This window comes from Alligator sinensis, unplaced genomic scaffold (assembly GCF_000455745.1).
Source record: "Alligator sinensis unplaced genomic scaffold, ASM45574v1 scaffold177_1, whole genome shotgun sequence".
In the NCBI taxonomy this organism is placed as follows: Eukaryota; Metazoa; Chordata; order Crocodylia; family Alligatoridae; genus Alligator; species Alligator sinensis.
Genome location: NW_005842269.1, coordinates 199,855 through 227,539, shown reverse-complemented (window position 1 = coordinate 227,539; position 27,685 = coordinate 199,855). Strand labels below are relative to the sequence as shown.

The 27,685-nt window shown below is 41.5% G+C and overlaps 1 protein-coding gene across 3 annotated transcripts; it reads left to right on the top strand.

Moving 5' to 3' along the window:
• Positions 1-757: 757 nt before the first annotated feature.
• Positions 758-6,227, top strand: LOC102387947 (potassium voltage-gated channel subfamily A member 1). Of its 3 annotated transcripts, XR_003095054.1 has the most exons (3): positions 758-2,203; positions 4,714-4,844; positions 5,308-6,227. XR_003095054.1 is itself a non-coding variant. In XM_025209117.1 (2 exons), exons 1-2 carry the CDS (start codon positions 1,322-1,324, stop codon positions 4,759-4,761), a joined length of 930 nt encoding a protein of 309 aa, XP_025064902.1. In that variant the 5' UTR covers positions 758-1,321; the 3' UTR covers positions 4,762-5,027. The 3 variants fall into 3 exon arrangements, 2 of the variants coding, with proteins under 2 accessions (XP_025064902.1, XP_006027865.1); XM_025209117.1 differs by lacking the exon at positions 5,308-6,227 and having other exon boundaries at positions 4,714-5,027; XM_006027803.2 differs by lacking the exons at positions 4,714-4,844; positions 5,308-6,227 and having other exon boundaries at positions 758-2,884.
• The last annotated feature ends 21,458 nt before the right edge of the window (positions 6,228-27,685 follow it).

Sequence of the window (27,685 nt, the reverse complement as noted above, 5' to 3'; positions counted from 1 at the left end):
TTCTTTCTCAGACAACCCCCCCCCCCCCCCCCCTCTCTCTCTCACACACACACACACACACACACACACACACTGTACTGGAATGTCACGCGTGCACACAATTATGTACTGGGATCACACACAATTATGTACTGGGATCATTCTCATACACACACAGTTGTATGTACTGTTACTATGTTAACTATGTACAGTTATGTACTGGGGGTCACACAGTTACTGGGATCACACACAGACACAGTGATGTACTGGGATCACACAGACTTATGTACTAGGATCTGGGATCTTACACACACACACACACACACACACACACACACACACACACACACACACAGAGTTATGTATTAGGAGCTCTCGCGCAGAGTTATGTAGTGGGACCACACACGCGCGCGCGCGTGGATGCTGCACTCGGGGATGGTCCCGCTGGGAGCAGGGCCGGGCTGGGTGCCCTCCTGCGGCCCCTTCCACGCCTCCTTACCCTGAGTCCCTGCACAGATAAAGGGAGGGGGGGTCCCATGCTCTCCCCCTTCCCTCTGCACCCTGTCCCCAGGGAGGGAGTGTCGTGGCCCGGCCAGCAGCCCAGCCCCGGGGAAGTTGCGCCCGGGAGGCTCCAGTGGGAGCTGGGGCTCCCCTTAGCCGCCCCGCTCCCCTCAGTGCCTGGGGGACGCGCACGCAGCGCGATGCTCCTTGCTGCCCCCGAGCGCGTCGCGTGTGTGTTTTTATGGACTTTTCCCCTCCCCTGCAGCCTCCGCCGCCTGCCCCGGAGCGAGCTTTGCCCCTTCCCCAGCACCGCGCGCACACGCAGCCGAAGAGGAGGAGCGGGAGCCGGAGCCGGAGCCGGAGGGGGCCGCGGGGAGAGGCAGTGGAAAGTGCTGAGTCGGCGCATCCCGGCCTCCCCTGGTGTCTTGCTTTTGGTGGCAACTCAGTGCTGGCCGCAGTCATGGTGGAGGCGGGGAGCGGAGGAGCAGCGTCGAGTTAAAGGCCAAAGGCAAGGGCTGGGGAGGGGAGCTCGGCCTGGGGTGTGTGGCAGGGACCCCTGGCCCTTCCCTCCCCTCTGCCCACTCTGCATTTCTCCCCCTCATCCCCCTTTCCCCTCATCCATCTTTCCCTTTCCTCTCTTGGGTTTTCCCCTCCCTAATCCTTGGTTTCTGCCCCCCCCACTAGAGCCCTCAATCCCAGCTCCACCATCCACGTCTAGGCTCTCTGAGGTTTCCCTCCCTTGCTTTGGCACTCTCTGCCTCAGACCCCTGCCTCCCTCCCACGGGCTCCAGGGTGTCCCTCTGTAACCCTCGCACACCTCCCCACCATCAGTTGTGCCACCATGACTGTCATGGCTGGAGACAACGTGGATGAGACCTCTGCCCTGCCTGGCCACCCCCAAGACAGCTACCAGCCAGGTGCCCATGACGACCATGAGTGCTGTGAACGGGTCGTGATAAACATTGCTGGGTTGCGCTTTGAGACCCAACTGAAGACCCTAGCCCAGTTCCCCAACACGCTGCTGGGCAACCCCAAAAAGCGCATGCGGTATTTCGACCCCTTGCGCAATGAGTACTTCTTTGACCGCAACCGGCCTAGCTTTGATGCTATCCTCTATTACTACCAGTCTGGAGGCCGGCTCCGCAGGCCGGTCAACGTGCCTCTAGACATGTTCTCTGAGGAGATCAAGTTCTACGAGCTGGGTGAGGAAGCCATGGAGAAATTCCGGGAAGATGAAGGGTTTATCAAGGAGGAGGAGAGACCCTTGCCCGAGAAGGAATACCAGCGCCAAGTGTGGCTCCTCTTTGAATATCCAGAGAGCTCCGGGCCAGCCAGGGTCATTGCAATAATCTCTGTCATGGTGATCCTCATCTCCATAGTGATCTTCTGTCTAGAGACTTTACCAGATCTGAAGGAGGAAAAAGACTTCACAGGGACCCTGCACCGCATTGACAACACCACCGTGATCTACAAGTCCAACATTTTCACCGACCCCTTCTTCATCGTGGAGACCTTGTGCATCATCTGGTTTTCTTTCGAGCTGGTGGTGCGCTTCTTTGCCTGTCCGAGCAAAGCTGAGTTCTTCAAGAACATCATGAACTTCATTGACATAGTGGCCATCATCCCCTACTTCATCACCCTGGGAACTGAGATGGCTGAACAAGAAGGAACCCAAAAGGGGGAGCAGGCCACCTCTCTGGCTATTCTGCGAGTCATCAGACTGGTAAGAGTCTTTAGAATCTTCAAACTCTCCCGGCATTCTAAGGGCCTCCAGATTTTGGGACAGACCCTCAAAGCCAGTATGAGAGAGCTAGGTTTACTAATCTTCTTCCTCTTCATTGGGGTGATCTTGTTCTCCAGCGCGGTGTTTTTTGCTGAGGCTGAAGAACCTGACTCTCATTTCTCAAGTATCCCCGATGCTTTCTGGTGGGCAGTGGTATCCATGACCACTGTGGGCTATGGTGACATGTACCCTGTGACAATTGGAGGCAAAATCGTAGGCTCCTTGTGTGCCATCGCTGGTGTGCTGACAATTGCCCTGCCTGTACCTGTCATCGTATCCAACTTCAACTACTTCTACCACCGAGAAACAGAAGGGGAAGAACAGGCTCAGTTACTTCACGTTAGCTCCCCCAATTTAGCATCTGACAGTGATCTCAGTTGCCGTAGTTCTTCCACAATCAGCAAATCTGAGTACATGGAAATCGAAGAGGATATCAATAATAGCATAGACAATTTTAGAGAGGCTAATCTCAGAACTGGCAACTGCACCGTAGCCAACCAAAACTGCGTTAATAAAAGCAAGCTGCTGACTGATGTGTAAAAAAAAAAAAAAGCAAAAACAAAACAAAACAAAAAATAAACCCCACTCACAGCTTGAAGACTTTAAGTGACATGGTCACACTTTGTAGATGCTTTACTAATAGTCTTTGAATGCTTTATTTACCTCGTAAATGCATTGTTGCATTGCGAATTTTTGCTCAGCGATAAAGAAGCTTTCAGAATCCATGAAAGAGATAATGTTTTGTTTCTTTTACAAATGGCATTTTCCAACTGGTTAACAATGATAATCATTTGAACTAGTCTAGTTGTAAGTCATATGCTTCTAAACCTCAACTTTTTTTCCTAACTTTTTTTTGTTCATTTAACTTATTTTTACAGCAAAAGAGTTTTTAGTGACATGCATGGATTCCAGTAAAAAACAAAATTTCTGCAAAACTGCACAATGCATCCAAAAAAGTACATCCGATAAAAAGTTCAGTAGAAACATGCAGCAAGCATCTGCTGCTATTTTGCTCAAGAAGTGTATATTCCTCATCCTCCTTTGTGAGGAATTATGTTGTTCTGCTCTACAGATCCACACAGCACCTTATTATGAATAAACTTAAGCCCAGTGTTTTGGCTGTTTGTACCCTTAATGCAGACAAATTATTATTCTATAAGGAAAATAAAGGACAAAACATCTGCAATGCTGCTAAGTTTTCTTAACTGCAGATGGTTAAACACACTTTTCTCCCTTTATTTCCCCTGTCCTCCAGAACTGGATGCAAAAGTTTTCACCCTGTGTTGCAAGATAGCACAATGGAGTTTAATATATGCATGTTTGAATTTGATACTATTTATTTTGTAATAGCATGCCTGAAAAGTTACCTCAGACAATAGGGGATAAGCTTTCGTTTGAACGGAATCTTCTAAATATAGTCCTTTTTGGTTTTTGTTTTCTTTTTTGTTTTTTTTTCTTTCTTTCTTTCTTTTATTTTTGATTTGCATTCACCAAAAGTGCACTCCTTAATTTATTAAATATTTGATTAGTAATTTAAAGTACTGTATTTAAGTGCATATGTTAGTCAAATGGGAACAATAACTTTTGGAGATCAAAGCATGTTCAAATATTCAGCATTATGGCCTACTTGATTAAGGTGTAACTTGAATTAATTAATGCATGAATTCAGTAATAATAAGAATATTTTTTAAAACGCGCTTGTTAGATTGAGGGCACAAAGGGACTGACTAGAGAGATCTGATGCTTTTCCTGCATCATTCAGGGAAATGTGTTGGCCTCTCTCCAGGCATGGTCAGAAAGGAACATATCCCATCCCTTAAAGGGAAAACTATAAGGAAAATTAAGAAGTCAAGTTATATATAACAACACCTAAGAAGCACTATCCTTCCTAGCTGCAGAGGTGCCGATGCATGTCTTTTGGTGCATTCTCTGAATGTAAATGAAATGTATCTATCGTATGCATCCAAATTGCAGCAGCTGGTTTTCTTTTGCCATCGTGATTTGAGCTCTATAGACTTTTGTACTTCTCTAGAACTCACTGAAGAGACTCAACAGATTGATTTAGGTAGTTGCTTAGTGCCTTTTTATCCTTTATCCACTGATTTGCTGAAAGTGCCTCCATGAATAGAGCCAATCAGATGTAGTGAAGGAAGGGGCAAGATACCACCACACAATCAGGATTGTTCCATGCTACTCCTAGGCATGGCATGCAGAGAGAGAGAAAAAGTGGGGGTGTGTGAGAGAGAGGGAGACAGACAGACAGAGAAGAGGAGGGCAATGACCACCAGCGCCCATGGACACCTTCCTTCCCTTGGCAGCGCAATGCTGCGGGGCTCGGCGTTTTGCCTCTGCCAAATAAGTCACAATCGTGTTTATGCAAGACTCAGAATTTCCCCAGATTGTTTATAGACATTGCTGCCCTCATCGTTTTTGCCTTTCCTTCCCCCGAGATGGCTCTTGGGCAGCCTGCCCCAGAATGGCAGAACATGAGGAACTAAAGACCATCACTTACTGCAGCATCCACCAGGCAGGCAACCAGACTGGAGGGCTGCACATTTTTTTCTCTTGGACTTCCCAAGAGGTAGGTGAGAGAGAGGCTCCCCATTTCCCAGTTGAGCATCTACCCCTGCCTCCCTCCCCCTTCCCCCACACTCCCTCAGGAACCTTTCAGATCTTAAATCCAATACAGGTCCTTCAAGGAATCCTTTCCCATTCAGTCCCACCTCCCTTCCCTGCTCCCACCCTGATCTGTGGAAGGAAGCACTGCTGGGAGAAGGCATCTTCTGCAATATGCAAGCCTTGACCGCTAGGTCCTGGAAGACGACAGCTTTCCATCCTGACCAACGTAGGCACTAATTTTTATTTTTCTAAAGGACCAAGTTGAGAATCTTCATTCTGCACTTAGCATGTGGCCATCTGCTGTCGAAACCCCTCTCCCTTCCACACTGTACAGACCCCTTTCCCCCACTCCCATCTTATATCTATCTATCTATATATATGTATATAGTGAGACATTTATGGTCTAAAAAAAATTCACTCTGCAGTTAACGCACAAGCCCGACCTGCTGGGTTTACAGAAAGACTTGACTTCTCGCTTGTTTGGCATCTGTGAATCTTTAATGATGGGAAAGTGATCAAGGACAGAAGGAACCTCTCCACTCAAAACAGCTGCAAAATGTCTGGTAAAACAGGGCATTCAGTTCTCCAGGTAGATGACATCAAGCTTCTTTCCTGGCCCTTATCTGTTCACACCCTCCACGACACACCTGTCCCACCAAAAATTAAAATTTGGTGGTCCTGATCTTTCCAAACTCTGAATTCTAGGATACAACTTCCCATGTTGAAACTGACTTGAATGCTGCACTCCATTAAAAACAGCAATAATCAATTCAGTGCTGTGGGACTGATGATCAGAAAGTAGCACCTGAGAGATGAGGCCTCACTTTGGTAACTTGGTTTCTATAGCAGTTGGGGGTCCGCATCTTAGTTTAACTAACAGACTGATGATTATTCTGCATGTGTAAAGACAAGTGCATGCAGTGGTTCTTTTTTGGCAGGGGCTTGGGTGAATCATTAGGGTGTGGGGTGGCTTGGGGAGTCTGAATGTTGCTTACCCATTTATAGCTCATTACAAAGGAACTAATAAGTATGGAGTACAGGGATTTAAACTCATGTAGCATAGGCATGTGTTTCTGGCAAGTTTGACAAAAAAGCTCTTACCCCTTGCACTAAATGTGCTGAAATGTCTTTGTAGGCCTGAAGGTGCACTTAACAACTGCCTGTTCTTACCAATAAATGTCTTTTTCTTTTTTACATTTTGTTTTCTACTGTATTTCTTTTGGTGAATGGCTCAAGCTCAAAATGATTGTTTACTCCTGTGGAAGAGGACTGGAAAAAATGGCCTGATGGCCAATTTATCATTTTCCTAAAGAAAAGGAAGATGTCTTAGTTCAATAGGGTGGTTTAGGGAGACCAGGCTGTGTCAGAGTTGTCTGAATTATCAGCTGTTCCTGAAATTATAATCATAAATCTATGGTGTGCCAGACAACCATAACTCAACTAAAAATGGTGGAGGGGAAGGATTTGGGGGGGAGTCATCTTCCTTATTAGAAGAACCAATGGAATTAAAAATGTTACCAAAAAAAAGAGAGAAAAAATGCTACCAGATTCCTCTGTCATGTAACTCAGCCTAAGTCAATGAATCTGATCTCTGCAGGGCTTGTCTGCACAGAGTGGTTAGCGGGCACTAGCTACTCCAGACTAACTCCCAGTTAAAACTGCAAGACTTTTCTCCACTGAGACAGTCAGAAAAGTTCATTCAGCTTAATTAAAGGTATGAGTTGACAGTGAATTAAAACTGTTTTAAACCCTATGTGATGCTTGTATTTAGAATTGAAGTTTTAATTTTTAATTAGGTTCATGAAGAGCACAAGTACCACACTGGGTCATGCCACAGGTCCCTCTAGCCCTGTAGCTTATCTCTCACCATGGCAAAGAGCAGATGCTGAGGAAGAGTTTTTATGCATGACCTGTCCAGACTGATCTGTCCCTTGCCCCTCTCTCCCTACAGCTTCCAGCATTTAGAAGCTAGTCCTAATCTGAAGGTTGAACCCTTTACAATAATGTTTAATATCTGCTCCTGGACTTATTCTGTATGAATTTGTCTAATCTTCTTTTGAACCTGGTGAAATGATCAGCCCCTACAATATCTTGTGGTAATGAGTTCTGCAAATTAATTATGTGCAGTATGAAAAAAATTCCTTTTGCTAATTTTAAACCTTCTTCCTAATAATTTCATTGTATGTCTCCTAGTTCAGTTTGGAACTGAAGCAAGCTAACTTGAATTTAGACCACTCCTATTCTGAATATGTGTGTCCATGGAGGGATTTAAAGTTGTTTGACTTATCTACTTTAAAAGTTAATTCCAATTAATTTTCTTTAGTGACTTCATATAGATAAGCCCCTTGCGTGCACAAAGTGCAAGGCGCCACTTATCCCACTTTAAAAGTGGAGCAAGCACTCAGCACAGGGAGTTAATGTGGAGTAATTCATGTGTTGTAAATTCACCCTAGAGCTTACTGTGCTGTATTGTAGACAAGCTCTTGCTGGTTCAACCCAGTTGCCTCTAGTGTAACTCCTTTGACTTTGTTGATTTACTTCTGATTTATACAGGCGTGATGAAAAAGTGAATCAACCCCCTGATTTTAGTGTCAGAGTTAGGGATGAATATGACCCAGGGTAATTAACTTCCAGTCACACATTCTTGTAAATATGCATGTCTTCAACTGTATTCTTATACACAAAGTTAAATGCATCTGTAAATATTTGAAGGTTAGAAGACTGTGCCCAACTCTACAGTACCAACTTAAGCAAAAGTCCTGTTGGCTGAAGTAGGAATTTTGCCCAAGGAGAGATTTCAAGAATCAGATCAGGATCTTCTTAGCAAATCAGTTATGTATAATTAATTAGGAATGGCATTGGATAAACAGATGAATGAACCAATGGCAAGTTTGTTCTCCTTGAGTTTTGGCTAGGGGACAGTTGTTTAATTAAACAAATGTACAAGAGTGTTTGCTTCTCTGATACAACTGGAACACAAGAGAAATATAAAGCATAACATGTTTTAAATGTAAGGCATTGAAGGCCAGTTTCACCATTTAATATCTCAGTCTTTGGGCAATGCAGAATATCTTTCATGCATATCTGTGCATTGTGTTATAATTGAAATAATCACATTTTGGGAAGGGGAAAAGGAAAAATAACATGGCTTAATAAAGCAGGCTGGAAAGTCTTATTCAGAAACATGCTTAATGTATTATCCTTCCTTTGACTTTAAATTGACTACTTCTATTTAGCAGGATGACATTCAGGGTTTATTTCATGCAGAAAGCAGAAAAGAGTTATATCACAGATTCTAGGTGCTTACTCAGGAAGGGCCTGAATTCATATTTTTTTCAATGCTTAATATTTCCATTGACTTTCATGGTAATTTTGGGTTAATAGGAAATACAGAATTTGTTCCAAATTGTGATTCACCATTTTTAGTCATGAGGTTAGGTAGAATTGGCAAGCCATCTTTAGCAATTGGGCAACATTATTATAAAGAATGGAAACTACAAAACAAACTTTTTTTTGGAATTGCCTAAAACAGGAATCTGCATTTCAAGTGTTTTGTCAGGTGAAGATGTTTTTTTTAAATTTAGGAATAGCAAATGTTGTTTTTCTGCATCCTAACTTAATCAGAAGTGTCAGTACTTATCACCATCATAAAACTTCAGGGTATTGTAACTTTTTCTTCCTTGTAGGTGAAGTATGCACAAAAAAGGCCAGCAGTTTGTATTATCAAGGCATACTATACCTTGATATTTTTTAAAGAAATAAAATGAAGCTGAGGTCTTAATTCAGAATTGTTTGAAAATATCCTATTTGTATCTGTGTAGCTCTGTTCATTTCAACTGTTCTCAGAGTCTAGTGAATATTATCCAAGGCTATAAAAAATACATCCCTTTCCCTTTATGTTCTCTCTGATAACTGAGTATGTGTTGCATTAAATTCCTTCAGGTGCATTAGTCGTTAATTACTGTTATTGTTTCAATGACATTTCTACAATGTAATTGGAATCAAATGTATATTTTACTTTTGTACAAAAGTAAAAATAATATTTTTATGACTTCAGCAAAAAACCCTTATATCTATAACTTCTTAAAATTATATATATATATATATATATATATATATCTTTTTTCTTTTCCATGACATGTAAACCACTTTTTCTTTTCATTGCATTGGTTTAAAAATGTGTAAATTACCGCTGTAGGTAGAACTGTATAAGGACTCTCTGACATACCTCTGATTTTAAAGATCATGTATTACCAATGTCAAATATAGAAACTGAATAGTGTTCATATAAAGTGCACCATCAGGGCAACAAGCCATTTAAGCTGAGATAGCTCTCTTTATTTCCACAGTTTACAAACTTCATACACTTTGAGTTAAGTATGTACCTCACTGTTACATTACTGCTCATTTTACTTTTGGTAACTAGCTAGTTTGATTTGTCAGTTTCAGCACATCTAATGTGATGAGTTTCTAACCTATTTAAAGTGCATAGTTTTCATCTATGCAATTTTTCTTGCTTCTGTCACTTGATCATCTGTTCATACTTGGCATCAATTAAAGAAAATTTTTAAGGATCTTACCCAGGAATATTTTGTCTGGTTATTTTCTGGAGTCCAGTTTCTCTGCTGTCCCCGCTAGACAGTTGTGTCTGAAGTGAATGGTTAGTTCATCCCTGCTTTGGTTGAATGTCATAATGAATAACAAACTGCAAGGTATTCCATGGGAAATGAGTTTCACTGTGACAGATGTTGCCATCAATGTTGTAAGCCTTTTGAATTTAGACTTAAACTTTAAAATATGATGAAGTTCAAAGGCTTGATTCATTAACTTTATTGACCTCAAAGGACTTTGCATCTCATCCCAAATGAGTAAAGCCAATATAATTATAGGACCATTGGCACTGAAGGTGGTAGGAATCTTACCACTGGCTTCAACGGAAGTAAAGACTGGGTTTACAGATTCTTGCATCTAAATAATCTCTGGTGACTTTGCTATATAAATGCTTACTTTAACAAAAAAAAAATAGTAGTGGTATAAATCATTATGGTCTTGATCTTGGGGAAATACAAGAGGCTTGAATTAATCATGATTTGTTTTCTTTGAATACCCCTTCTTAGGCAGATATTCCTGACATGCTGTGGCTCCTTCGAGTAGATGTGATGGAGTTCTGGGCATTTCATTTTGATAGGTCAGCCGTCTTAAAGGTTGCTTCATTGCTTCTTTGTGAACATGACATTTTATCCTCATTTTTATGCTATATGTAAATAAGGAAATGAGATCAGAGATGAAGTATCTGGCGTCTTTCTAATGCTAATGGTATTGTGTATGAGAAGTTAAAGACAGGCAGTATCAGTAGCCATGCTTATGGTTTGTGATAGTGGGCTACAGCAATGACTGGATACTATGTTTATATTTTATTGACCCTATACAGGAAACAGCATCAATGACCATGTATACTTTGAAACATGTTTTACTAGAGTATTAGTTTTACTAAAGTTTGTATAATAATATCTTTGGAGATATATAAACCTACCTGTATTGAATCTTGGGTGTGAACTGACAATGGTTTGTTTGGTTGAACTAGTGGTAAAAGCTTTCAGGTAATATTTTTGAATGGGCCTCTGAAAACCTTCAGTCACCAAACTCACATTGATTTTGGCCCTAACTCAGCAAGACGCTCAGCCTTGTGTCTGTCTTTAAGGACATGAGTAGCTCTATTGACTTATGTTGATTTCTGATCATCACATTTAAATCTTGCTTTTTTTTTTCAGCATAGTGTCAGTAAGCTCCTGCCTTTCCTCTTCATTCACACAACTAAAACTTTTGGTCGGACCTTCATCATCTTGTGTCTCAACCTTTTCTATTTTGGCCTTGAGAAATCCTATGGTGCCCTGCCAGAGGTAGTCAGAAAACAGTGGCAAAGAGCATTTTCCGAGATCCTGAGTCTTTTTTTTTTTCACACCTCCCGTTCCATCCCCACCCACATCCAAACTGTCAACTTGCTTTCCCTTTGATGGCCATTCTGGGCCTATCTCATCATATCTTTCATCCCTTATGGGGTACCTGGACATCAGCCCCTGCCTGCATTCTGCCAGGGATGTCAGGCTCTATTGCTTATGAAGTCTATGTTGCCGCTGGACTTTACTGTAATATAAATATCGTTATTTAATTACTCAGTATCTTGCTGAATTGGAGCCTTCAGTGGGTGTTTCCTACATGTAAGACTTTCTGTATCAATCCCTCAAAGTGGGTCTACTTTGCAAAGTGACTCTGTTAAAATGTTATAGTTTGGACTCTGTGTTTATCGTGTATTTGTTCCTCTGTGTTATATTTGCTCATTATACAAAATGATGAGGGGAAGAAGTTCTAGCTGCCAGTCATGCAAACTTCCCTTTCAGTCATCTTCATCAGTTGTAAGAACTCTTCTGGCCAAATTCAGCCTTTAGTTGTGCTTCTGCAAGCTCATTGTCCTCCACAGTTTTCACTGAGGTTTAGGTGTGGCTTAGGGCAAAAAAAAAAAAAAAGAAAGAAAAAAAAAGGTGAGCCTTGCTCACTTCAACAATCAACAATTGATTTGTTAATTAACAGTTAACAGATTTTGGCAGAGTAGAGATTGCTTCCACTCTCTCTCCCCACTCCATCATGCCTCTCCTGGCTCCAAAGTAGAAGAGGGGAGAAACTGTAAACAAACATACAAACAAGTTTTGAATTCAGGCATGAAGTTGGTTTGTTCCAAAAATAAATGCCATTTTGTTACATGGTAGCCTCTCTGAAAATCCTTAGCATTTGAGTATGCATTGAAATCCTACAGAAATACCAGTTATAAGTAACCACATGAGGTATTTGATTGTGACATCAGGATGATAAACCAAATGTTAACTCGTTGAGAATAGAGCAATCTCTTTTCCTAGGCATGCTGCTACATTAAGGGGATTTTGTACCTTCCTCAAAAGTATCTGATCAAGTGTGGTACTAATTGGGTGCATCTACATGTGCAATTAACATGACACAATAAACTCCAGAGCTGGTTGAGCCGAAATAAACTGCTCCTGGGTACAGTGTCTAAACATGCTCCCGGGACAGAAGCAATTTGAGGCAGGGTGGAGCAGGCCCCTGGTTGGCTGGGCTGACCGGTTGCAATTTATTCCTGTGGTCAACTCCACATATGTGTTTCAGTGCAGTTAGGAACTCCCCAACAGTACTATATTATGGTGGAGTTAATTAACTTACTGTGCCCTAATACTGCTGCATGTGTAGATGGTGATGCTTTACTGGGGTGCTAATTAATCTATTCCACAGTAAAATGCACACGTAGATGCTCCCATTATGTCTGAGAGAGGATTCTGTAGCAGACGGTATGAGCTGGCACAGACAAATACTATCAATAATATTCTAAATGTTGTACTGTGAATTCCTATATTCCTTCAGGGCAGAATCCAAAGCTCACGGAAATAAATGGCAATCTTTCCATTTATTTCAGGGGGTCATAGAGCAGCTCCATGTATTTTTGTTCCTTATCCTTATGCTTAAGAGAAGTGCATGCATCTGGTCCTCAGCTAAGAGAATTTAAATGAGAAGAAAAATAAGAAACAACAGTTCTCAAAACCTGCAACGCTTGCCTTTCATGGTATGCTATATGCCAAGTCTAGTCTTTCCCAAAAATGTTCATTTTCCAGTGGTTTTAAATGTAAGTGTTCGGAGATCAAAGTAACTTTAAGTAGTGCAACAGTGCTTCAATCCATCCAACTTTTCTAACAGCTTCTTAAAATGCCTGACATTTTATTCCAGCAGAAAGACAATAATTACATGTGAATAGAAACCTTTTATAGCTAGCAATGAAAATGTAATATGAGGTGCTATATTTGGTGTCCTCCTCTCACTAGGTGGGAATGTTAGTACATTAGGTTTTGAATTCTAGAAGTCATGTATTTCCAGAGAACTGCCTCATTACCGTTCCTGCCATCTCTCTCTGAGTGCAAAACTCTCATCAATTTCAGCGCAAGAAAAGTATATAGGAAAAGATGCAAAGAGCAGCGGATGTAGCCTCATTTGACAAGATTTGCTTATGAGTGTTGTTATTTTGCTAGTCTAGCAGCAGTCTCACTCTTTCTATGAGAGAGTCCAGCTGCATATGATTGAGGCTGCAGGTTGATACTTGTCACACAGGAGCCATGTAAACTGGGAGTAACAACACTAAAATGTAACGGGTAGGAGAATTGGGCCTTCAATCCCTACGTGAGACCTGGTTTGAAAACTTGATGTATACAGGAATGATCAAGGAATCAACAGTACTTCTCTGATACAGCTGGTAATTGCAAAGAGTGGCCTCTGCCATTTTGTTCTTAGTTAGCATGTGGAATATTTTTCATAAATTGTTCCGCTGTTCAGAGCTTTTTTACTGTTCATATTGATAGTCATATGGCCTAATTCTCTTTTCAGCAGTTTAAATCCATGGACTTTAGTGGAGTTGCTTCTGATTGACTGTTGTGTAGATGAAAACAGAATCAAACCCACAGCTTAATGCAGTTCAAACTTTGTTTAAAATGGCTGAGGGATGAGTGAGATAGAAGAACCAGCTACCCAAAAAAACAGCCATCCAAACAAAGCCCTGGAAGGATTCTTTGTGCTATGCCTCTATGAGCAATCAAAAAAATCTAGATGAGTCAATTTCTTCTTCGAAAATCGATGTGATCAGTTAATTATTCACAGAAGAAATGGAATAGAAATACCTGGGTGAAATTCTGCACTAAATTCTTCACAAAGGTTCGCTGTGGGGGCTGGAATCCACCAAGAGATTCTTCCATGTATTTATTGAATGGAATCACTTAGGCTGTGATAGTTGTTTCATCTTCTTTTTCATGTGTTTAACATGGTGCTATTTTGCTGTCAGTGTGAAGTATTCACCTCCAGTCCATTGAAGACCCTAGGATCTGATTAAACAAGTGCACTACCATAACTACGAACCTACAAGGGAGGTAGTTGCATGTCTTTCATTTCTTTGGTATCTATTTTGCTGATTGCTTAAGTCATAATGGCTTCCAAGTGTATAAACTCTCTGAAAATGAATACTCTTGAAATGTCTTGGGATGACTACATTTATCATTACAGTGATTTATACAACTTCGATTAGTGTATGTTAAGTTGTGTTGTTTGTGTCACTAACCTCTCTTTTCAGGAGATTGAAAACCTGGATGGAAAAACTAACTTTCTGCTGACATTTCTCCCAAGAAGCACTTTTTTGCTCCAGTTGATTGGTATGAGCTTTTTTCATTTGGGTGAGAGTAAGAAAGGATGGTTGCTAGTTTGCTCAGTATTTTCCTGATCTGATTTGCTAAATGATAAAATGCCTTTTGTTTCAAATGAATGAGGTTTGACTCTTCCTGGGTTTTTAATGCAGTGTAAAATCTTTTGATATTTTAATTTTTAAATTACAAAATGGCTAAGATATTAATATTGCAGTAGCAGCTACTGAGTATGCACTGTAACTACATGGTGTCTGGAAAGCCTTTGGAGTATCATAGGTGAACTGATTGGTGGGAAGATAGCTGTGGCTTAAGGGCAGTGCATGGTTAGTGGAAATGAGGATCTAACAGTTGCATTGTGGCTATTGTGTTGTGCATCTAGGAAAGTCTGAAAGTTGCTGGATCATTGCTTCAGGGAGAGGAGTCCAGGAACACAAATTAAAGGTTTTACAAGAAGAGTGTTGGAAATTCGCTCTTTTGAGTCAGTACTGAGCTAGTCTCTACTCATGCATTAGGAAGCACCATGTCATCCTTCATGTGGGGCCTAAAGTTAAATATGATTATGGCGATGTGGGTCATGAAAGGATCCATGGCATTGTCTGGTGTTGTGATGAAACTTGATTTCTGCCTCCTTCCTTCTGCCATTTTTTGTTTTCTGTTCTAATATTGGATTCTGCTGCTGCCATTAAAAAGCTGCCATGTTTCATCTCAGAATTAGCTGCATTTCAGGGGTGGCGCTAGCTTGTTCCTCAGTGTATAAAATTTGTAAAATGCTTTGGGAACATTAAAGATGAAATATGCTATATATTAATACAAGTTAGTATAATGCATATTTGGGAGAACACTCAAAAGAAATCCAAAACTCTATGGTATGGAGTATGTTCAATTATTAATTAAGAATAGTAGATGGAAGCTGGCTAATGCTGTATATTATACAACTGCAATCCCTAATGCATATTCAAAGCATACACTCCATTGACATTGATATGATGTATTCTTTTTTTCTGGATCCAAATGTCTCTGTTCAAATCCATTTTATAGTGCTTTAAAGGCTCTGTTGAAATGCACCAGCCCACAGTGCACTTCAAAGTAGATCAATATGTCCACACAAGACTACTGCATTGGGGTGGAATATAGGTAACTAGGAAAAGGCAACAGAACAAGGGTTTTTTTTTCAATTTTTTCTTTAAATTTTCAGGGTATCCTTGTAATATTTTGAGCTTCTTCCCCCAGGAAATAATACAAATATGAATGGTAAAATTTAAGGCCTGCTTCTTTCCTGTTTTCCTCTGTAGTTATTTGCATCTATGGAAAATACAGAACACTATAAGCCAGAAGTCAGGCGGACAATGCTGAAGTGAACCAGTGGACAGTCTAGCTCTCCTGTTTAGGCACAGTAGTATTTTACACCTACTTTGCTCAAGTGTTTATGAACATTCAGTCAGCATACTGGAGAAGCTAGCCCTGCAGATTGGGTTGCACGAGTTAAAATTGCTTTAACCTGCTTTTTCCTGCATCAGGATTTTATATGTCTGACAACACAGTGTGATCATACATGAATGCATACTCAGTATATAATGGAGTATGTAATGAGGAATGCAGTGATATGCACACATGGGTGCCATAAACTAGCAAAATATTATACATTCTTTCTCTCTTTCCTTGTACATTGGTGGAAACTGTTCATAGTCATGTAATAAAGTTCAGAATGATTAGTAGAGAAATGAACTTGATGTGATCTGAGGTTTGGAGGAAAACAAGCTATAATTGTCTTCAGAAAAATTAACTTGTAAATCACCTCACTTTCTCTAGAGAATTATTTTTTGCACCTGTCTTGTAAATTTAGCTTAGTAGGATCAAATGGTGTTATGTACTGTAGTAGAAGTGAGCACAGCTTAGGCCTGATTTGAATTCATAGGAAGGTTTCTTTATACTGTTTTGGTATAATGTGTATATAAGGCCAGGATGACCCTGGGAAATTTTGCTGATATAATAATGCCTATTAGATGTGCTATTTTTCCTTCTCAGATATTTTTATACCAGCAAATGTCGTAATGTCATAAAAGAGTCTATTTTGCCCATGCATTTTATTTCATGTAGAGAACTGGTATCAGCTATACTGTGGAGAGCGTGTATTTTTCTTGTAGAATTTGTCTTTCCACTATAGTAGCAACTATTTTAGTGGAGATCAGGACTGGGGCATAATTGAGGGCCATTTTCACCCCTTTTATGATGCAAGGGTGATGCAGAACAGTCTGGGTGTAAATGAGAATCAGACCCTCTAATGTCTGTTAATTGTGTGATCATTTTGCTTCAAGTGAAATGGTTTGCTGTTTTCATGGCATCACATATCTTAAGGAGTGAATCTATTATCTGCCTTACACATGGACTTTAATGATAAATAAGCAGGAAGCTATTACATACATCTTATTCCTTCCCCCTCCCCCCCCCCCCCCCCCCAACTGTCTCCAGAGACAAAACTTGCAAACCTGACCATGGCCTTACAAATGAGTTCATTAAATTTTTAAAAGTAAGAAGTGCAGTGAAATCCTAATAGTCCCAGGGGAGGGGGGCGCAACAGAGAGAGTGCATATAGCTACCTCTCATAGGCTTCTAGATGACCGTCATCAATGGATTTGGTCAGAGAATTTTATGACCATGAAAGATTTCAGGTTTTGAAAAGGTGCCTTGCTTCACAAAATAGTAAAAGCATTATAGGCTGTACTCCTTCCTGGTGTTACTCCATCAAAGCCCAGAGAATTTTCAGCAGGGATTAATTTAGCTCATTGTCTTTCTCTCTTCATGAGGGAGCCCCAGCCTGATACAGTGTTGCCTTCTTGATTCTAGGCTTACTCAAGGTGCTACTTTAGAAGTGATGGAATAAATTCTGTATTTCTGGGAGGGAGGGAGGAGTAGAATTGAGCAAATTCTCAGATTTGATATAGTTTTGTTGGCAGTAAGTGGCCCAGTGAGATGACTAGTGTGAAGAAAACTAGGAGGATTCAAGCCCCTCATTTGGAGAACAAAGGCAGTTTACCTCTGCAGAGAGTGATAGAAGATGTTCAAATGAGGCTATTCATCCATTTCTGGCTGATCCTTCAAGCTGCTGAGGGCCTTTGATTCCTGTTGAATCAATGGGAGTGGAGATAATGTAGTATCTGACAGTCTAAGAAGTTTCTGGGTGATAATAGAACTAATGCCAGACAGGAAAGCAGGAGGTTGTGAGGTTCAAATGGTACTTCACAGGCAATTGATCTTAAACCTGCACACATTCTTCAGTCACAGTAGGAATATTTTTCTACCATGGTAGGATCTATGTCAACACAAGGGGGTCCTTGTTGATTGAGGTCAATGGGTGCAACCACAGTGAAATACTAAGAAAAACAATGAACAATCTTTTATCTTTTAATTATTATTTCTATACAATAGCTTAAAGGAAGGCAGATGTTGTAGGGGAAAATGCAAAGACAGGACCCTCCCTTCCAATGTGGGGATTGAAGGAGAGGGTTGTAGGGAACTGTGTAGTGGTAAATGTGTCTAATTAGTTACTTGAGCTTTTATAGGTTAACTTGCTTTTCGGGTTCCCTCTCTGCTTTACTTGTTCTTGCTGTGTTTGTGTTGGGTAGCATAGCAATGATGCTTAGAAGACTCAGGGAGATGCTGTTAGTTTTTTTTATGAATATTCTAGGAAATGGATTTAATAGCTCTCTCCCTCATTCTCTCTCTTTGCTCATAAATATTGCACACACTCTAAGCTATTGATATCATTTGACTAAATTACAGCCTACCAAGTAATTGTTTTAGCTCCAGTCTTTATGATGCCTAGCTAGGTAAAACAACATGTCTACAAATATGCAGTCCAACACATGAGACTAATTTCCCTTGTTTTCAGATAACTTTTGCAGGAGTCTTCCAAAGTCGTAAGAACTACTTGCCACAGTGAGATACAGCAGGTTTTTTGCTTCTCAGCTCCTGGCAGAGGGTGTTGATTGCAATTGGCTGCTGTCTCTACCTCTGAGAGATTCTCGGAGAGGGAAGAACGTACGATCACCATGCAGAGACACGAGGGGAATTTTTTCCTTTAATCCACTTAATCCAGCATAAACGGTTCAGATGCAGTTTTGTGCTCCTATCCTGAGCCTATAGGCCTGGAGTATCAGTGGGCTCACTTAGCAGCTACAATGCCAGCTTTAGGAATGGAGAAACTCTCTCAGTTCTTGCACTGAGCGATTCCCCAAGTTTGTGGGGCAGGTGGGTAATACATACATGCAGTAGCAGTTCTAAACTGCCTTTCTCCCTGCCCTGACACCACAGAGCCAATGCATGTGAAACCCTTGAAGGCTTCAGGGAACATGGAGCAGACTCACTGCCTTGGGGGCTCCTGAAGTCCAGTCCTCTCTTTTCAGTGGGATGTGCAGGGCTGAGGTGCAGGGACTCCTATTGGGCTTAGAGCTCTGGGACCTTTTAAAACTAAAGCAGTGTCTTAACATGAATGTGTAGCTTCAGGGCCTGGAAAATCCCTGCCACAGTATCTGTGGAGTGGTGAGCCTAGCATAGTCCCTATAGGACACTGGAAGAAGTATGCTTACTCTTCTTCAACTGAGGTGCAGCATCATGCTTGCCAACAGCCACAGTTGGTATTAGGGCTGCTTGGTGTGTAGTTCACCTCTGGCAAGGTAGGTAGAAGGGGAGCAGAGAGTGTGAGCTGCAGACCGGAAGCAAGGAGAGAGGTAGGGAGGATGGAGAGAACGAGAAAGACAGGAGCTGAGTAAACTTGGATCTCATCCCTCACCTTGGGATTCTAAAGGCAAGGACACCTGTACTCATGGGAGACTGGTGCCACCAGAGTCTGGGAGGGCACCAGTGACTAATCGCGGGCCGGGTGGGGGGGTCCTCCAGCGGCTGATCGCAGTGCCAGTGGCAAAACCAGAAGTGCTGGCCAGAGCCAATCTCAGGGAGGGGGGTGTCAAGTGGACCCTTGGCTGGCACCCCCACTCCCCAGCCGGTGAGGGCCAATCTCATTGGGGCATGTTCTCCTCCCCCCGGGCCTCCCCTATACATCACCTATGACTGTACTTAAGGTTCTGTGGCACAGTGGGAATTAGATACGCAGTCCCCTTCTCATTATAAATATATTCTCTACTGTTTGCTGTCCTGAAAAGAAAAGAAGCAAGTGCTGTTAGCTCCCAAGGAATCCAGGCATCTGGGATTGTGTTCTGTTCCCACTGGGCCAAACTTTTCTACACCTAAATAATGGGTCACAATTGACTGCAAATTCTAACAGTAGCATTTGGATAGCTATCTGTGCACTCATAAATCAGGTGTTTAATCCAACCTTTGTGTGTATGTAAGACCAATAGTTTAGGATTCTGTTTTCTGACAGCAGCCAGGACCTTTTATTTGAAAGAAATATGAATGAGCCCTGCGTTTGGTAAATATGGGATCATCTGTGCCCCATTAATTGTCATGCTCCTCCCTAATGGCAAGATGCCAGCTTAAACCCAGAAGCATGAGATTAATTTTTGGTAATTATGAGAACTCTGGATATTCCTGAAATATATATGGCCATTCATTTTCAGAATCATCCTTCGTTGGAAGGTCCAACTAAGGAGACAAGACACAAACCTTGGGATAAATTCTTAGTAGCCTTATCTGTAAACAATCTGTACTCATACAAACAATCTTATTGGATGGTTTCTGATCCCAGTCCAAATTTAGACTAGTGTTATTCTATGAACTTCAGTCAAGTTCCTTCTGATTTCCTCTGATTGGATTAAGAGCAGAGTTAGGCTCAAAAGAGAGCTACTTTTGGGAATAAGGGTTGTTTAGGTCTCATCAAACTTGATAAATCCTGTATCCTGGTGTATGTAGATGTGGGGCCTCTGTTGATGAAAATCACTGTAGGTCCTCCAACTTCAGTTTAGCTGTACCGGTTTACAGCAGGTGAACATTTCATCCAGCAAATTTGATAGCAAAAATATTGATGAGACAGATTTTTAAACAATTTAGCCACCTCTGTCACCCTTTCAGTGCATACACCAATTAGGGTACAGACAGATTGCACATTTCCTCCAGCATATTCTCAACTGACTGCAGAAGAAAAGTGGAGTGAACTAATAACACGGGTCTTTTACTCTGGTGGAAATGCTCATCTTCAGTGTAAAATTACTGATAAGGAAGTTGTGAGTAAATTTACTCAGAAAAAGTTACTTTGGTATATGTGTTCTGCATCTGCTACCATTGCCCATGTCACTTCGAGATAGCCATTTACTCTGTGCTAACCAGCTCCGTGCCGCATACTGATTGGGTGATATTTGTTTATACAAGTACTAAATGACTACACAGTAATGACTGTGTGGTCAGTGTTTTGGGTAGACACAGCCTAGCATATGTAAAAACACTCACTTAATTCTTCCTCTGGCTACATATCTTTCAGTATCACCTCAACTCATCCAACCAGAAAGCAGTAGGTATTTAATTCAGAAAAAGTGGGCACGTCTACACGAGATGCTACTGTGCAGTTGTTACTGCACATTTATTTAGTGTCTGTATTAGTAAGTACTAAATAAAGGTGCAGTACCCAGAGTTACTGTGCAGTAGCACTGGCAAACGTCTTTTAGATGACACTATTGCTTGGTAGCCTAATAACACTGTGCAGTAGTGTATTAGCACTGTCCAAGTTGTGACGTGCTACTGTGCAGTATTATTAGACTACTGCACAGTCAGCATCTCGTGTAGATGCTCCCAGAGTGGACAAAGTAGCTACCCATTTCCAAAAATATTGGACCTGAGCAAATATGGCAATTTACCAAGTAACATACCTTTCTGTGCTGAACACTGCAGCACAGTAAAGAGATACATGAGCTTTCAGCTACCTAGCTAAGGTACTGTTGGTGGTCTAGCTATGACACTATAGAACTTTGTGTGGGATGTTTTACTATGCCCACAAGCAAACACATTCTACTGCTGGTGCCCCATATATCCTGGCATTCTTGGCTATAGTTAGAGAAGGTCTTCCTAGAGAGTCATGAGTGTAGAAGAGAATAGGAACATGTGGCATCAGAACTACGTGGCCAGTAAGGCATCACAGTGACGTTTTGGAAACAAAATATTTTAAAATTTAATTTTTGGTCAACATTTTTAAGGGGCAGGAGAAGAGAGGGAAGAAAAAAATGTTTTGTGATCAGTTGTGGTAAAATGTAGCATCAGATTCTAATCTTGGTTCTACTGTTGTACAACCAGAGTAATACCACTGCTTGCAGTTATTGCCGACATACAAAAATGTAAAATAAGAGCAGAATTGAGCATGTAATTTGTATTCCCCACCCCCTATTTCCTTTGCAGACACCAATAAAATGTTGCAGACACTGTCCAGACAGTCTTAGCCAGAGGCCTTTCAGGAACTGTTCAGTTTTTCTTTCTGTTGTGATGTGAGACATATGATGCAAAATATGCCCCTAAGGTACTTCAGGGACCTACACACCTCCAGCGATAGACCAAATTCTGTCTTCCTGTCTGTTGCAATAAGTTAGGGGTATCCTCATTGCAGTGCAGAGGTGTAACAGTATGCCTGGGCACCTGGGGCAGCAGCCACACACAGGACAGCTTCCAGTCCTGCCACAACTTGCAATCACACAGCTACTGTAGCAGCCATTTTCTTCTGCCCTCTCCCCCAAGTTGGTGCTTGTGGCACCTGCCCGTTACCCCACCCTAGCAGGGCTACTGTTGTGGTGGGTAGTTATCTTGTGTAAAGAAGAGGCTAGCCAAGCCCAGACCTCAGAATTTGGTCCTGATCAGGAGCTAGAACTCTCCGAGTTGACAGTATTAGAAAAAGGAACCTTAGATTTCCTGACTCAGAAAAGTCTTTTGACCTGATATCTGATTTCCAGGGGACTTGGAATGAATTTTTGCTAGTCTCAGATGGTGATTGCTGGTGCAACAATATAAGAAAGTACAGAAAGGATCAAATTGATCTGGAGTAGCACAAAAAAGGAGTACTAAATCATGGCAGCTAGTTTGACCGAATCAGCAGACAGATGCAGGAAAAGGGAAAAGAGAAAATTAAAGTTTTTTTTCCTGAAGTGATGATGGGCTCATAATTAAATAATTTTAACAAACAGGTAAAATAGGCTTTGGGGGTCAGATTTTTACTCTCACAGCATTTTTAATCATCACCAGCCAAGGAATTTTCGCTGATGCAAACAGTATCTACACAGCTATATGATAGCCTATGACAATTGAGTCCTGCCTGTGGGGGCAAGTGAACCTGCATTGTCACAGACTCACTGGCCTTTCCCTTCCCCACCGCTGGAAAACACGGTAAGGGAGTTCGTGTTTCCAGTGAGACTTCTTTTGCATCAGCCATTGGCCCATGCAACAGAATTGTGACCACTCCACCTAAGACCATCTGTACTCCCAAAGGGGAAAGGTTATGGCGTTATCCTGGAGACTTAAGGCACCCCTTGTTAGATTCAAGGCACCCAATGGAAAATGCTAGCTCTTAGTTTTCACTTATTTTTTTTATTACAAAAAAATAAAAATAAAAATAGAGGAAATATTCTGATGGAAAGAGCACAGAAAAACCACAGCAAAGCAGAGTGCTTTTAACACTATGAATTCCTATTTGAAATCTCTGGGTTTATCTTGTGAATTATGTTTGCATACCTAGCAGTGCAAACATTGTGTGTCACCCTGCAGCACCCCTGAAAGGATCTCAAGGCATCCCAGGGTGATGCAGCACCCTGGCTGAGAATGACCATTGTGCGTCTAAGAAACCTACATAATGAATTATCAGAACATGCATAATGTTATTAAAAATTGATCAAGACAGTTTGAACAACAGTTCAGCTGAGATGAACCATTTTAAAACTAGGGTAGGTCAGAGGAGACCCTATGACTGAGGTATAGGATGGGAAAGTAGACAATTATTCATGGATATTGAATCTCAATCATTTTAAGTGACAATTGGAGTCCATTAACCTATATAGTTAAGTATATTTATAGTTAAGGCGATAACTTACCTTCATCCCAGTCAGTTGCATTTACTGTATGTTCTTTCCAAAACATCCAAAGAAGGAACTAGACACTCTTTTAATGATGTATTATAGGAGATACTCACAAATGGGATCTGTGACAGTCCTTCTTCAGAGAAAGCTCTTTCTAACATGGACTGTTGGGCAGGATTGCTGTGGTTAAACGTGGAACTTTACCATGGAATAATTTTATTTTGTGGCATTCAAGGTGTGATCATTAATAATAATTAATTTTGATATTTTTAGTATAGTAGGATGTAAAAACCAGGGCCCTACTGAGTTGAGTGCTATGCAAACAAACCCTGCCTCAAGGAATAACCTGGTACCCACCAAAGCCTTTCTCAATGGGAATATTTTTGACCATCTGTACTCAGAATGTACTTGCTGCTATTATGATGTTTTCAAAGATTTGCATGGCACTTGGCCACACAATATCCAATAACACAAATCACAGCATCAGAGCAATTACAGATGAAAAAGACCTCTCCTCCAGGATCTGTTACAAGCTTGTCCCTTGTGTGTTGTGTCCAATATAGGAATTACTCCTTACTCATACCACTTGGGAGATCCAAAATAGTCTGTATAATACCCTTATCTGATGAGCCAATCCTTTGAGGATTGTGCTGCTTTTACAGAGGAAGAAGAAATGGTAATAAGGGATTTCTGATTCCCTCCAAGAGGCTTTCACTCTTGGAACATTTTCTTTCCTAAATTTGCTTTTCCCCCAATATTATCTCATCTTTTCTATTTATCACCTCCAATTTGTACCAGTGTTCTTCGTGGTTGCTGTTTACTTCTTTCATATGCTTGGTATATGGAAGCATCTTATACTTTAACATGTGAATTACCTTTAAGTACCTTTAACCTGTGAATTACGTTGAATTATATTGACAAACTGGCAGGAATTTAGAGAAGGATTACTAAAATAGTAAAAGGGTTTTTGAAGTTGATTTGTAAGGATTCAGTCCAGTGAGCTGACATCTTTTTTTGGGACAGAAATATCTAGAACTCAGTATGTATTTAAGGTACAGTCTCCCAAAAAATGTGGACACATTGTTCCCTTGGCCATTACGCATTGCAGGGTTTTCATGCAACTTGGTGAGCAATATCAACTGAGGTCTCCGTTGAGATTTGCAAAGCTTGTTCCTGTTCTCATAGATAGCATTAGACCTGACTCTCAGCTGCTTTGGGCCTTTTGTAGTCATATAATACCTGTGTCATGTGGGTGTTTAAAATGACCCTTCAGGTTTGGTAATATTGCACACTCTTATTGCAAAAGAATCTCTGGCCCAAAGTGCATGTTGCTATTGACTTCCCTAACAAGCCCTGTGTACTGCTCTCCTGTCAAATTCAAATGAATGCTCCCTTGAGGCCTAATTTTTTCATCTGTATGTGATGCCACATTATGCCAAATCATCTGGAAAACAATGAATCTGCTTTAGCAGTAGTGGATCATTGACTGCAGTGGTATAAGACACCTGGGGTACATGCAGATGTTAGCTATGTGATAATAGATTGGGTATGACATACTTTAAGCCACTCAGATGTATATTGGAAGTGTCTTGGAAACACATGTTGGTGCCAGGAGCCACAACAGGAACCTGATAAGTTGGAGTGGGAGGAGAGGACCAGAGTCAGGGAGCGTAATGGCAGGATCTGGGGGTGTTGTCCATCTGGGGCGGGAGTATTGGAGGGCTAAAAATAGCCAGTGGGGAGGGGGGTAGGAAGAGGGAAGCCCTGGGACTGGAGCAAGCAGCTGGGCTTTCTGAGCCCTAGGTGCACTTCGAACGCATGCAGACATTTGGTAGATCTGGCTAATCCAGTCTTGATCTAACTTTCACCTCCTCAGTAAACTAATTTAGATCAGGTTGGCCATTTTTTGCCTGATCTAACCTCACTGAATGTCTGTACAGATCGACACTTAGATTGCCCTAACGCTAGTTAGGTGGAACTAAGTGTAATATGTGCATGTCCACCTGAGTATCTTGCAGGTTTTCCAGGTTGGATTTCATATGTTCATTTCCTTGTACCTGTCTGTCTTCCAGGCTTTTCTGGCTCTGGCTCTGGCTCTGGCTCTGGCTCTGTCTGACAGAATTGCCCTACAATTCTGCAAAACCAAAGGAATTGCCTTGGTGTAACTAAGAGCTGAGGGAACTCTTAGTGCCTCACTCCAATTCAATACAATGCTGTGTATTTTCACCCTTTGTTTATGCACCTTCTTCTAGTGTCCAGTCCAGGTGGAAGTTACTTTTTCAGCACCATTTTTGAGATGTGGGCAGACAAGCTTCTTTGGGGAGATGTGATATCTTTTATTAGACCAACTAAATAGTTGGAAAAATTGTTCTTTGCAAGCTTTTGGGCACAAACACCCTTCTTCAGGCATAGGGGAAGTCTGTTTTTGAGATGTTGCATTAAATGCTTTCCTAGAGTCCAGCTCTATTACACTGATGGTTTTGTCCATTAATTTTATAATTCTGCTGGAGTGGAAGATTAGGTTTCTCTAGCATGCATCTGCGGTTTCTTTTATAAAACTAAGGTCTGTATGGTGCTGTTATCCAGTAAATTCCGTGCACGCAACTGCCACTGATCGCTTTGGGGATCACAGAAGGACAGTTGTGCCCTGCAGGTTTGCTGTTTTCCTTTTATGATACAATTTGACTAAGAACAGAAGCAGGACTTGCCTGATTGTAATTACTAGGATCACTCCTTCTTAATTTCCTGAAGATTAATACCATGTTGAACCCTCACTGCCCCAAAGTCCCCTTTCATTACCATTTCTCCCTCACCAATTCTCCATGACTTTCCCAAAACAGCTGCTAGTGGTTGAGGATGTTCACTTGCTGTTTCTGTTAACAAGTGTATTGGATGCAAGCCTACCAGACTTACCCATCTGCATTATTGTGAGGCAGCCAAATACTCCTTGTGACTGTCAGATATCTTCCATCCTTTGAGGTTTGGGCTAAAAATGATGCATGCAAATTGCTAACAGTTTATTAAAAGAGCAAGTTTGCAGAACCATGAACCCAGGAGACCTCAGCCCCCAGGCAATTTTTCAGAAGTTTTCACCTTAGAGCTAGAATGTATTCAATTCAATGAGAGAGGAAGCAAAGCCTCATATGAGTCTTTAAAAATGTAAGGGTCTGCCATGTTTTACAGATATGAGTTGGATAAGGGAGGTTGGGAGCTAACTGGGGAGAGGGTGAGAAGATTTGGGTGTGAGGAAGATCCAGAGATAATGCCTAGTGCATACTATTAATGGAACTCATGAGAATAAATGGAGTGAATAAATATGGAGAGCGTGCACCCGGTCCCTGACAGAACACAGTGGAGCTGCAGGAGATGGGGAGGTCAGCTTTCATATCTGTTGTGTGCCAAGAAGCACAGCTCTGCAGCAGCCTCTGCAGCTGACTCACAGGAAGAGGATTTGGCTGAGGGACAGGCTAGTGTGATCATTAGAACTGCAACTAGCAGTGAAGGAAGCAGTGGCAGTGGAGGAAGAGACATACAATTGTTTTGTGTCACAAACTGAGCAAGAGGTTCCATTTTCTTCTTACTGCTGTGGAATTCCCTTGAGCACAAGTGATGTTGCTGTGCTGTGAAGTAGGTTCCTGGTTTGGTCCCATTTTTTTCTATGTAACATGGTAGTATAAGTGCATGCAGTTTAATTTCCTGGCTGGTGAGGATTTTATATTTGGTAGTTGTACTGAATATGAGAAACAAGTAGGAAAAAATGAAATGAAATGAAGCTGAAAATATGCCACAGTTAAGAGGCATAGGGGACCAGATACTATTCTACCTCTTATGTTCTTGAGTCCACTTAGATGCCTAAGTGTGGTCTTATTCTACCCTATTTAAGTCATGGAAAAACAACTATCACAAAACAGGGATCCTTTCCCAACTCCTCCTTTTCACTACTTATGATTTACTTTTAAGGCTCAGATGATGATATGATACTCATGGCTCATTGATGAGTCCAAACCTTGAGCCACAGACCTTTTCTCAGAAGTTGCAGATCTTTCCTCAGGTGAAAGGAGGCTGCAGGCTGGGATTCCTCTCCATTTCCTTCCTCCACTCTTTCTTCTCTGCTTCAAGGGCAAGATGCTTTACTTCAAAGTGGGCTGCTGCTTGGTTGAGGTTGCAGCACCATGAATCAGTTGGCCTCCAGCTCCTTCAAACTCTTGATGTTGGCATCCATTTTCTTGAGGTATGCCTTCAATCTGTGACATTGAAGAAATAGGATTTAGGATCATTTAGGTTTCCAGTAGACAGAATAGGATTTGGCCCATAAGGTCAAGGCTCAGTTCTAAAACTCAACCACACTAGCTGTGGTCTGTGCAAGAATTTAGGGACAAGCTCCTTTCCTCCCCGGTACACAAGGACTGTGCAGCTATTCTGTAGCTACTATTCCATGCTCTGGATGGCAGAATTGCCTACAGTAGAGCTCAGTTCTACAACAGTTCCTTGTTCTGGGCATCACTTAAACCCTTGAAAGCAGTGGGGCTTAAACTTGGTCTTAAGTACAACATCAA